Genomic DNA, 9911 nt, shown 5'->3' on the forward strand with positions numbered 1-9911 from the left:
GAGAGGGAGAGAGATGGAGAGAGATGGAGAGAGAGGGAGAGAGAGGGAGAGAGAGGGAGAGAGACTGAGTTCGAGAGTGAGGCGAACTCTAAACAGACTACCAGACTATAATAATGGTTGGCCACCGCTGTTGTGGCTGCATCGGGTGGCACTGCTGGCGGTCGTCTCGTTGGGCACCGCGGACGTGTCAACGCCTGGGCGTCTCGCCCGCCGCGCCCCGCCTGGCCTGGGTGGTGTGGAGTTGAGATTGTGAGTTGGAAAGTTGGCTTGACGGCGGCGAGAGGGCTGGCAAGGGCGGTTCCAGACGCGCTGTGACATCCGGCGACATCTTTCACTGACAGCGGCGGTGCTCGTCCTCCTGCCTCTCTCCCTCTCTCTCCTTTCTCTTTCCCCTCTCTTCCCGCCCCGGCGCTCCCACAGTCTCCTACATCCTTTCGCGCCCCTCTCTCCAGCAGCATGTCCCGGACACACGCGAGACTGTGCGTGTCTCATTCGCGCACACCTGGCTGGGGCCCGGCTGGCTGGAGCTGGAGCTGGAGCGAGTCCAGTCTAGCTGTCCGACTCTCTAAACCCTCCTCTCTCCAGCCGGGCTACCGCCCGAGCCCTCTCGCATACATCTCCTCGCCTCCCTCACCCGTCGAGCTTGCCCGTTCCTCCCCCTATCCCGCCTACTCTCTCCACCCTACAACACCCTCTCACTCCATTTCTGTTTCGGTTAAGCGAAAACACTCCGGCCCACTTCATATCACACAAGTTATTACTGCGCAGCGATTAGACGAGGGGTCATGATGGGGGGCGCTCTCTCACTCTCTCTTTCGCTCTCGTTATCTCTCTCTCTCCCTCGCCCCCCCCCCTCTCTCTCTCTCTCTCTCTCTCTCTCTCTCTCCTTCCGAAACTCGTTACGGCGTGTCTCTCGCTCTCCGCACCAGGGCTCCTAAGCCAGGTGTTGTGTCACGTGGTGAGAGGCGGGCGGTGATCAGAGGGGAGAGTAGAGGCAGGGTCAGCGGAGGCGGCTGCGGGGGGTCGTGGCCGCGCTGACCATCTCTGCAGCAATTAGTGTAATGAGCTTTCACCCCCTCCCCCTCTTCCCTGCTCTCCCCTGCTCTCCCCTGTTAGTGTCTTTCTCTCCCGGCCCTGAGGGCACGCCTGGTCCAGCTCGGCCTCATTGTGAGTCGGGAGGCTGTGAGTCGGGTCGAGGCCTGGCGTGGCGTAGCGACGACGTAGCCCCCCCCCCCGCTATCCCGCATGTGGGCTTAGCAGTCGCTGCTACCCGCTCTGGGGGCTGAGCGGAGTGGAGCTGGCGCTGATCTCGTCGCCTGCGTCGAGCCGCGTTTTTTCTGGCATCTCAAGGGAGGTTGACATGACACATGCTTTAGGAGAAACACTCTGAGACAGTTTTCCTGAAAACGTTATGGCTTTATTCCGAACGAGATTGTGTTATTGAAGTTGACGGCCACGCGTATTGATGCCTAGACGCCCTCGTTCCACACCTTGTCGCAGAGCTCGCAGAGCACCTCGACGGCGGCGGCCAGGACGCGGCGCGCCGCGCTGCGCTGGCGGTTGCAGTCGGCCAGCTCGTGGCTGCAGTGCCAGCGCCGCAGCACGAGCCTCTTGAGCGCGCGCAGGTCGCTCCGCAGCAGCAGGACGTGCAGGTCGCCGCAGCTCCACGGCCAGTCGTCCTCGCCCGCCGTGCCCACGTACAGCTCGAGCGTCTCCAGCGAGCGGCCGTGCGCCCGCAGCAGGGTCTGGAGCGTGACGCGTGGCAGGTTCCACACGTTGAGCCACTGCAGGCCGCGGTGGCCGAGCTCGCATTGCTGGGAGAATAGGGGCGGGTCCTTGTCGAGGGCCGAGTCGGGGCACTGCACCTCGAGCCTCCGCAGCAGCGGCATGCCCTGCAGGGCGTGCAGGTGCTCCGCGCGCGGGTAGTTGACGCTGAGGTGCTCCAGCGTGGGCGCCGCGTGCAGCAGCAGCTGGAGGCTCCAGGCGGGGTCCTCGTCGCAGTCCACGCCGAACAGCCGTGCCACCTGGAGCAAACCAATCAAGACGTTACTTTCCGAGGCTATTATTCTCCTTCGGTCATGACCACAACTGAGCACAATTTGGATTACTCACGCCGGGCGCGTCTCGCAGGACGGCCTCCTTGGCCGTCGGGCTGGTGGTGTCTCGACCCCTCACGTCGAGCTCGCGCGCCAGGTCGGGCAGCCCACCGGCAGGGGGCTGCTTGCGTGCCGAGTGGTGAGGGCTGGCAGCTGCGCGCGGGGGGCGGCCAGCTGGGCGCGGCGGGGTCGCCGCCACTGCAGCTGCCCGACAGGGGTTGGCGGTTGCAGGTGGGGGGCTCGCTCCCCGTTCCTGTAAAACAGCAGGTGTCTTGTGTGAGACGCAGGTGTGCGAGGTGCTCGAGGACCACGATCGTGACCGCTGCAACTTACCTCCTGTTCTCTCGCTGCCGGACTGAAATGCACATTCTCGACGAGGAGAGTGTCCTCATCGTCGTTCGTCTGGGGGTGTGGCTCGGCCTCCTGCTTGATGCTCACGGTGTTGACGGCCACCTGCTGCTTGGCGAGGGCGGCCTTCGCCGCCAGCACGAGCCACACGGCCTTGACGAGGGGCTCCCCGGCGTTACGCACAGTCCCCGTCAGCACGTTGCTGCCGTCACGCAGGGTCAGGTCCCACGACTCGGCCGTCAGCAGGGTGAGCAGCACCTCCAGCTCCTGGCACTGGTCCCGGAGGCCCGGGAGCTGGCCGGCGGCCTGCTGCAGCACGTCGGCGCGCAGGTGCCGCCTCAGCGCGGCCTTGGTGGCCAGGACGTCGTGGTCGTCCCAGCACCGGGGCGTCGCCGCTGTGCGGCAGTCCGGGCACCAGCCGCGGGGGACCCTGGTGACACGGCAAATGAACATTAGAGTCGGAGCTCACACACCGCCAGGCTGTTTGACATTCCATGGCTGTCTCTGCACATTAAAAGAAACACCCAATTATGCTTACCTGGCGTCTCTCAGACGGCCTATCGTCCGCAGTGCAATTAAGCTGGTGGGTAGGTCAGTGGGGGAAGAAGTGAAGGCCTGAAAAAGAACAAAAACCATGCTCTAATACTACTAACTAGTCGACGGATTGCGTCTTGTTTACGGGAACGATTTCCTTTCCTACGCCGTGTGTGCCGTCAATGATAACTACTTTGTAGACACGAAGCAGGGACTCACCTTTCTGCACGTCGGGCACTCTTTCTTTTGGTTCCGCTGCAGGCAGCGCAGGCACACGGTGTGTCCGCACGGCACGTTCTTGGGTGTGCGCTCCGCCTGGTCGAAGTCCTCGCGGCAGATGTCGCACTCCATGGTATCCGGCGGTGCTGCTGACAGTGCTGGAGTGTCGTGTGAGCTGCACGCCTGGGATGGCGCGTCTTTACTTCTGCGACCTGCGCGGTTGGACTGACGACTGACAGGCGACAGGCCAGGTCAGGGACAGGAGGAGAGAGGAGGATGCCTGCCTGCCTGTCTACCGCCGGCCTGCCTGCCTGCCTGTCTGCCTGCCGTCGGTTCCCGCTTCCCGGTGCGCTCGTCGAGAGATTAGGGCCGAGGGGGCCGCCGAAGTCCGAAGCAGGCAAGGACCTGGCCATCGGGCGCCTTTTGCTTGCCTTGCAGTACCGGGTGCCGGCGCGCCGGACGGGACACAAAATCGGGAGTCGGGAGACTCAATGGTCGGGCTCGCCCCCCTGCGTCTCAGCCAGAACCCCCCCCCCCTCCTTACTGACTCCCTGCACTGCGGTGTACTTGAAAAATGTGCTGTTAAGAACACTCCAAACGCCTGATCAGTAAACGGCTATTTTATGTTTGCCGTTAATATTATTCTCAACAACCTCTCACTATAGGTGCGTGTGCGTAGGAAAGACAAACGTGATAAATAAAGAAGCGCATTTTGACGCAAAATGCAATTTATTATCCGGGCAGGTTCATGTAACGGGGACGGGACGACAGGTCGATAGGTGAGCTCTGAGGTGAGCCAACAGTAGGCGGGCTGGAGGTGCACTGCACGCACTGCACCTTACCAGCCACGGGAGGCACTCCCCGTCCCTGCGCCCCGCTCTGTGGCTGGTGTAGCAGTCGGCCGTACCTCGCAAATGCGTCCCACCTGGAACAGAACCGACAGAACCACTTTTAACACCGGGTCTAGCAATCTTGTTGACACAAGCCGCTTGCTTTGTCTCGGCGAGAGAGTGCGACTTGGGCGCTCGCTTGAAGAAGGAAAACAAAAGAACTTTTACATCTTTTCAGGCGGGGCGTTTACAAAATAGAGGAAATAGCGGCGGGGCTTGGTCCGCAACGCTTGAGCATCGGGGGTCGCGATCCCTTTCTAGACGTAGTGTTCTTGTTTAAATCGAGTATTCGTTTAGCACTCACCGAAATGGCGTCGTTTAGCGCGGTCCTTGCGATGGTGGACTTCTATCGCTGCCAGATCCTTCACCCGCTTTGGCAGCGGTGCCCGCTTTGCTGGGGGTGATCCACGCGCTGCTCCTGGAGGATTCCCCTGGCGCCTGTCAGTACACTGTAAACAAAAGTTGCTAAAAACATTGTTTCGATAAAACTTTGTTGAGAAATAAAAACGTTTTTGTTGGTCCAAAACGGTATGAACAACACGAGTCGGTGCAATATTATTTTTTTTACAGTGCACTGGAAACGCTAGTGTGTGAATGTCGCACACTCACCCACACCTACAAGTGTGCCACATTAACACACTTTCGTTTACAAGTGTGTGCTCGTCTCGAGCGCGCGCGTCTAACCTCGCTCCCGCGCGCCATGGTGGCCATCAGCAGCCACATGGTCTTCATGAGGGGGCTGTCCGTGTTCCTCATGGTGCCCGACAGCTCCTGGACGCCGTTCTCGGCGCGCAGGCTGAGGTGCCACGACTCGACGGTGAGCAGGGTGAGCAGCACCTCCTCCTCGCGGCACTGGCGCCGCAGCCCCACGATCTGCTCGGCGGCCTGCTTGAGCGCGCCCTCGGGCAGCAGCCGCCTCAGGGCCGCCTTGGGCGCCAGCACCTCGTGCTCGTCCCAGCACGCGCGCATGGCCACGACGCGGCAGTCGGAGCACCAGCCGCGGGCCGACCTGCAGACAAACGCGTTCAGTACTCGACAGCCAGCCTGCAACTTATAAATTATAAATAATTTGAATTCTGCCGCGCTCACCTGGCCTCGCCTTGGCGCTCGATCCTACGCAGTATAGTGAGGTTGGTGGGCAGGTCCGCGGGAGGAGGCCCGAACACCTACAAACAGAAACCACATGTTTCTTGTAAAGGACATGAAACATTCCGTATTTAGTTTAATTTTACTGTTTGTCTTATTTTCTGAAAAAAGGGGTGGGGGTGGGGGTGTGTGTACTCACCTGACGGCACGTCGGGCACTCTCTCTTGTCGGTGCGCTGCAGGCAGTGCAGGCACACGGTGTGCCCGCATGGCACGTTCTTGGGGGCGCGCTCCGCCTTGTCGAAGTCCTTGCAGCAGATGTCGCACTCCATGGTGTATCCGGCGGTGCTGACGCGGTGCTTTTGCGTGCTCGCCAAAGAACAGAGCGGGATGTTGTGTTCTTCACGCGGCACGACCCTCCCAGAAAATGGAGTTGAGCGGCGTTTGAGATGCGTCCTTCCGCCGTGAGATGCCCTTTAAGACTGACGTGACGAGTAAAGTGAGAGGAGAGCAGGGGAGGGGGAGGGGAGGGGTCTCCTCAGCGCGCTATGCAGCGGCCGGCCGAGGGATTAGCGCCGACGAGGACTTCGTGGAAGCGGTCTCCGGGTCGTACCGCGAAGTCGCCTGGAGACGCTGTGACGAGAGAGAGAGAGAGAGAGAGAGAGAGAGAGAGAGAGAATTTGGTTTAGTTTAGCAATCGGTTTATTGGGGGAGAGAGAGAGAGAGAGAGAGAGAGAGAGAGACTACTATGCACATTTTACGCGCTCGGCGATTAACTGATAGAGAATGACGCCCAAGTTATCGGCATCTCAAAGAGGGAATGCCTGCAGAAAAGATGGCAAGCAAAGTTCCCGCATGGCCACGCGGTGTCCTGGATGTGATCAGGCTCGAGCTGGCCGGCTGATGCAGAACTCTGCAAATAGGAGGCCGGGCGCGGGGTCAGCCCCCCAGCCGCTCGCCCGTGGTGCGGTGTACTCTGCGGGGGATTAGCGCCGGGGGCGCGCGGCGCGAGCTTCGAGGAAAGCGACGGACGAGGAAATCTCCCCGTCGTCTCGGCTTGCAGCAGGTAGAGACCCTGCATGCCGAAGTGTCGGCGTGGCGTCGCTTGACACAGGGTCGGTCTCGCCCTGGTCTCGCCTGCCTGCGGTGCAGTCACTGTAAGTTTCTTTACGAACAACTGCTCTACGTAACGCACAAAGGCCTGCGGCGGCGCAATCTAGCGTTGTTGCAGAGTTAAATAAAGTGTATAGAGCACGGCGTAGAGACATTGCAACTGCGCCCTGGCCGGCATGGAGGATCGGCAGTGCTCTAGCAGCGGAAGGCAGAGCTCTAGCAACGGACATTCTTTAACTTATTGGTTTTAGTCGTAACTCAACTCGAACAAAGCTACACAGCATGGTGGAGTAAATGCTGTGTTGTGGCGGCTCGGGCCGGTGTAATGGTGAATTGTCAGTAAATGCACAGGCTGCGAGGCGTGCAGTGAGACTTCCATCTTTAACACAATCAGTCACTTGGTCGAGAAATTGCTGTTCGCCAATTGTGACTGTACGCCTCCTTTTTACGACTAGAGCCGGGTTGATACAGAAAGGAATGCAGGCAGGATGCTTTTGAGAAAGGTAGATTTTATTCGGTCAGGTTCTAGTATGCATGACGTGCTGAAGTCCCAACTAACGGGTATGAAGTCAGTGCGGTGCACCCCCCAACTACGATGCAATTTTAAGGGATGCAGCCTCCCCCCCCCCCCCCCCCCCTCTAAAATTTCCACTTCATAATTGTCAGGGCTGGCACTTTTTGTGAAGACACGCCACCTCGACCGCGGGCAGAGCCTGCCGCAACAATTGACGCTGCCACACGCAGCCCCCTTGGTGGTGAGGCCCCACTACTGGCCTGTGTAGGCGGAGGTGCCTGAGGGCGGGCAGGCTGCGCTCGTTCAGTATCCAGCGCAGATCGGGCCACACATGACGGGACGCAGTAGACTCGCCTTCGGGCGACCAGACGTACAGGTCCAGCTCCTGCAGCGTGGGCCCGTGGACCTTCAGCAGGGACAGGAACAAGGGGCCGTTAGGGACACCGCGTATCCTGAGCCGTTGGAGGCCGGGCTGCGCATCCGCTGGCAGCTTCATGTCCCAGTTATTTCTAGTATCAAAACCTCCGAAATCTAGACTGGTCAGGCGCGGCATGGCAGCGATCTTTAGCAAGTGTTCCTCGCGGGGGGATGATAGCTGGAGATGCTCCACAGTGGGTGCAGCGCGCTTCAGCATGTCGAGGCTCCAGTATTGTTGATAGCTGCCACAATCTAGCCCGACTAGCTTCACCACCTGCAACAGAACAGGGGGGGGGGGATACTACACACATCCTTTCCGGCTGTGCGTCTACACTGGTAATCCACGTGTACGAATGTCGCAGACCTGCAGGTAAATGAAAGATTTACTCACCTGCTGGTGCGACAGAATTTTCACACACCTGCAGATGTGTGAATGACCATTCACACACTTGGGGCGTGTAAATAATTACCTTTCTAAGTGTCCGAATCTCAATTCGCTCACCAACCAATGTGTGAACATTTGTTTATCACCTACAAGCGTGTGAACTTTTTCACTCGCCTTCAGGTGTGCGACATTTTTACACTTGGATTTCCAGAGTACGTCTGTGGTAGTGCTGTCAGTAAGACGACGCTACACACACGAAAGGCGGTTGCATTTGCAAGTACCCGTTGTGTAAACCAGAATAAGAGAATCAGGAAATATGAGTTGAAAATTAGCTTACCCCTACAGCGGATAACAATAATGCCTTCTGAGCCTCAGGATTAAAGTAGGTTCTAGAACAATTAACTGTTCGGACAACAGGCCGTGCCTCGGTAGGGGTTGCCAGCGGAGCTGCTGGCCCTGTGACTCGAGGGTTCTCCGCTGCAGGTGGTCCCTGTGCCGCACCCCGCTCCTGTAAACCCCAAAAGGTTTTAGTGACTTGCCGTGGTAGAGTCGTGGTTAATGTGACAACTCGTATGGACAGAGATCGGGTAGAGCATGCTCATCGGCATGCCCTAAACCCTGACGTGGCTTACCTCGACGCTATCCTCGGTAGTGTTGGTGGTGACCTCGCTGAGTCCGGCCCGCTCCGCCGCCACGAGCCACATGGCCTTCAGGAGGGGGTCCTCGGCATTCCTCAGAGTCCCCGTCAGCACACGCGCCCCGTCCTGCAGCATCAGGTCCCACGAGTGGGCCGTCAGCAGGGTCAGCAGCACCTGCTCCTCCTGACACTGGCGCTGGAGGTCCTCGAGCTGGGCGGCGGCTTGCTGCAGGGTGCCGTCGGGCATGTGGCGCCTCAGGGCGGCCTTGTTGTTGAGGACGGTGTGCTCGTCCCAGCAGGGGTGCGTGGCGGCCGCTCGGCAGTCCGAGCACCAGGCCCGTGGCTCCCTGTCGACACGGCAAATGAACAAATGAGTCGGAGCCCAAACGCCGCAGGGCGGTCTGTGTGATGTGATATTCCAGGGGCGCATCTCTAAAGCAACATTTACTCTGAACGCGCTTACCTGGCGTCATGCAGGCGCTCTATCGTCCGCAGTGCAATTAAGCTGGTGGGCAGGTCAGCGGGGGAAGAAGGGAAGGCCTGCAAAAGGACAAAAACAATGTCCAGTAACATCTTCGGAACTGGTTACGTCTTGCATTGTACGATTTCCTTTTCTTAGCCATGTCTGCGAAAAAGTCTGTCGACGTGACCTTTGTAAAGCTACGATGGGACTCACCTTGCGGCACGACGGGCACTCTCTCTCCGCGGTTCGCTTCTGCAGGCAGTGCAGGCACACGGTGTGCCCGCATGGAAGGTTCTTGGGGATGCGCTTCAGCTGGTCGAAGTCCTTGCAGCAGATGTCGCACTCCATGGCTGCAGGCGTTGCTGGGGCACGGAAAAAAATGGTCGGTTGTGGCAACCAAAAGTCGATCGCTACGACCATTTCTCTCGGTAGATACCAGGACTATCGACTTTCTGATTGTGACAACCAAGCGGCATAGCTGCAGCGGGTTAGTTGCGACAGCCGACGGGTTGATCGTGGCGATCAGAACCGCTAATAGCAGGAATCGAACTTTACTGCGTTGTAGGGACTAGAGTCTTTTGACACCTCGTGGCTGCAGCTAAAAAGTTGATCGCTGTGATCGATTTGTCGTATTGGAGGACATACTAATCTGACATCATTTGTTTTGTTTATTTTTCTTGCTAGAGTTTGATATTGAAGGTTGAGATCAAGAATCTGCGATCCACTGAGGCTCGGCAGATATCAAAAATCGGCAAGTCATTTCAATCGCCTGATGGCGAATTTTAGACTATCTCTCTTCAGAGAACAATGTATACGTCACTCGGGACACCCAGCAATGGAGGCGACCGAAGGCCTCACCGCGAGGTAACAGAAATATAAGCGTATCTTTGCAAATGAATAACAAATGGTTTTCAACCATTGAAATATAATTTCGAATGGTTGTTATCTTGCCGTAGGCAGGAGTTATTCACCTAAAATGGTCGCGGGTGAGATGAAATTAATGAAATAATCAGTCCGGGTTGGGGAAGGAGTGCTACGCTGCACGTGATTCTGATTTCTACCGCAAGGTGGCGACAAGGCATAGTGGGCAACCCCTTTTCTCTCGCACGTTCCTGTAGTGTTCGTCGACCTAGGTAAACGGCGCCGGGTGATTGCCACGACAAACCGATCTATAGGTGCAGAACCAAGCCAGATAGTAGGGCGACGTATG

At 58.2% G+C, this 9911-nt stretch overlaps 2 protein-coding genes across 2 annotated transcripts; both read right to left on the reverse strand.

Moving 5' to 3' along the window:
* Positions 1-1440: 1440 nt before the first annotated feature.
* On the reverse strand, positions 1441-3468 carry LOC127751934 (uncharacterized). The gene is made up of 5 exons (XM_052276245.1): positions 3198-3468; positions 2983-3059; positions 2430-2874; positions 2113-2349; positions 1441-2024 (listed from the first exon to the last, which is right to left on the reverse strand). The coding sequence occupies exons 1-5, from the start codon at positions 3327-3329 to the stop codon at positions 1470-1472; spliced, it is 1446 nt and encodes a 481-aa protein (XP_052132205.1). The 5' UTR covers positions 3330-3468; the 3' UTR covers positions 1441-1469.
* Positions 3469-4025: 557 nt separating this feature from the next.
* Positions 4026-5633, reverse strand: LOC113213046 (E3 ubiquitin-protein ligase TRIM32-like). The gene is made up of 5 exons (XM_052276246.1): positions 5373-5633; positions 5177-5253; positions 4772-5096; positions 4392-4525; positions 4026-4122 (listed from the first exon to the last, which is right to left on the reverse strand). The coding sequence occupies exons 1-4, from the start codon at positions 5502-5504 to the stop codon at positions 4406-4408; spliced, it is 654 nt and encodes a 217-aa protein (XP_052132206.1). The 5' UTR covers positions 5505-5633; the 3' UTR covers positions 4026-4122; positions 4392-4405.
* Between the last annotated feature and the right edge of the window lie 4278 nt (positions 5634-9911).

Source organism: Frankliniella occidentalis, unplaced genomic scaffold (assembly GCF_000697945.3).
Source record: "Frankliniella occidentalis isolate FOCC.00 unplaced genomic scaffold, Focc_3.1 Scaffold2223, whole genome shotgun sequence".
Lineage (NCBI taxonomy): Eukaryota > Metazoa > Arthropoda > Insecta > Thysanoptera > Thripidae > Frankliniella > Frankliniella occidentalis.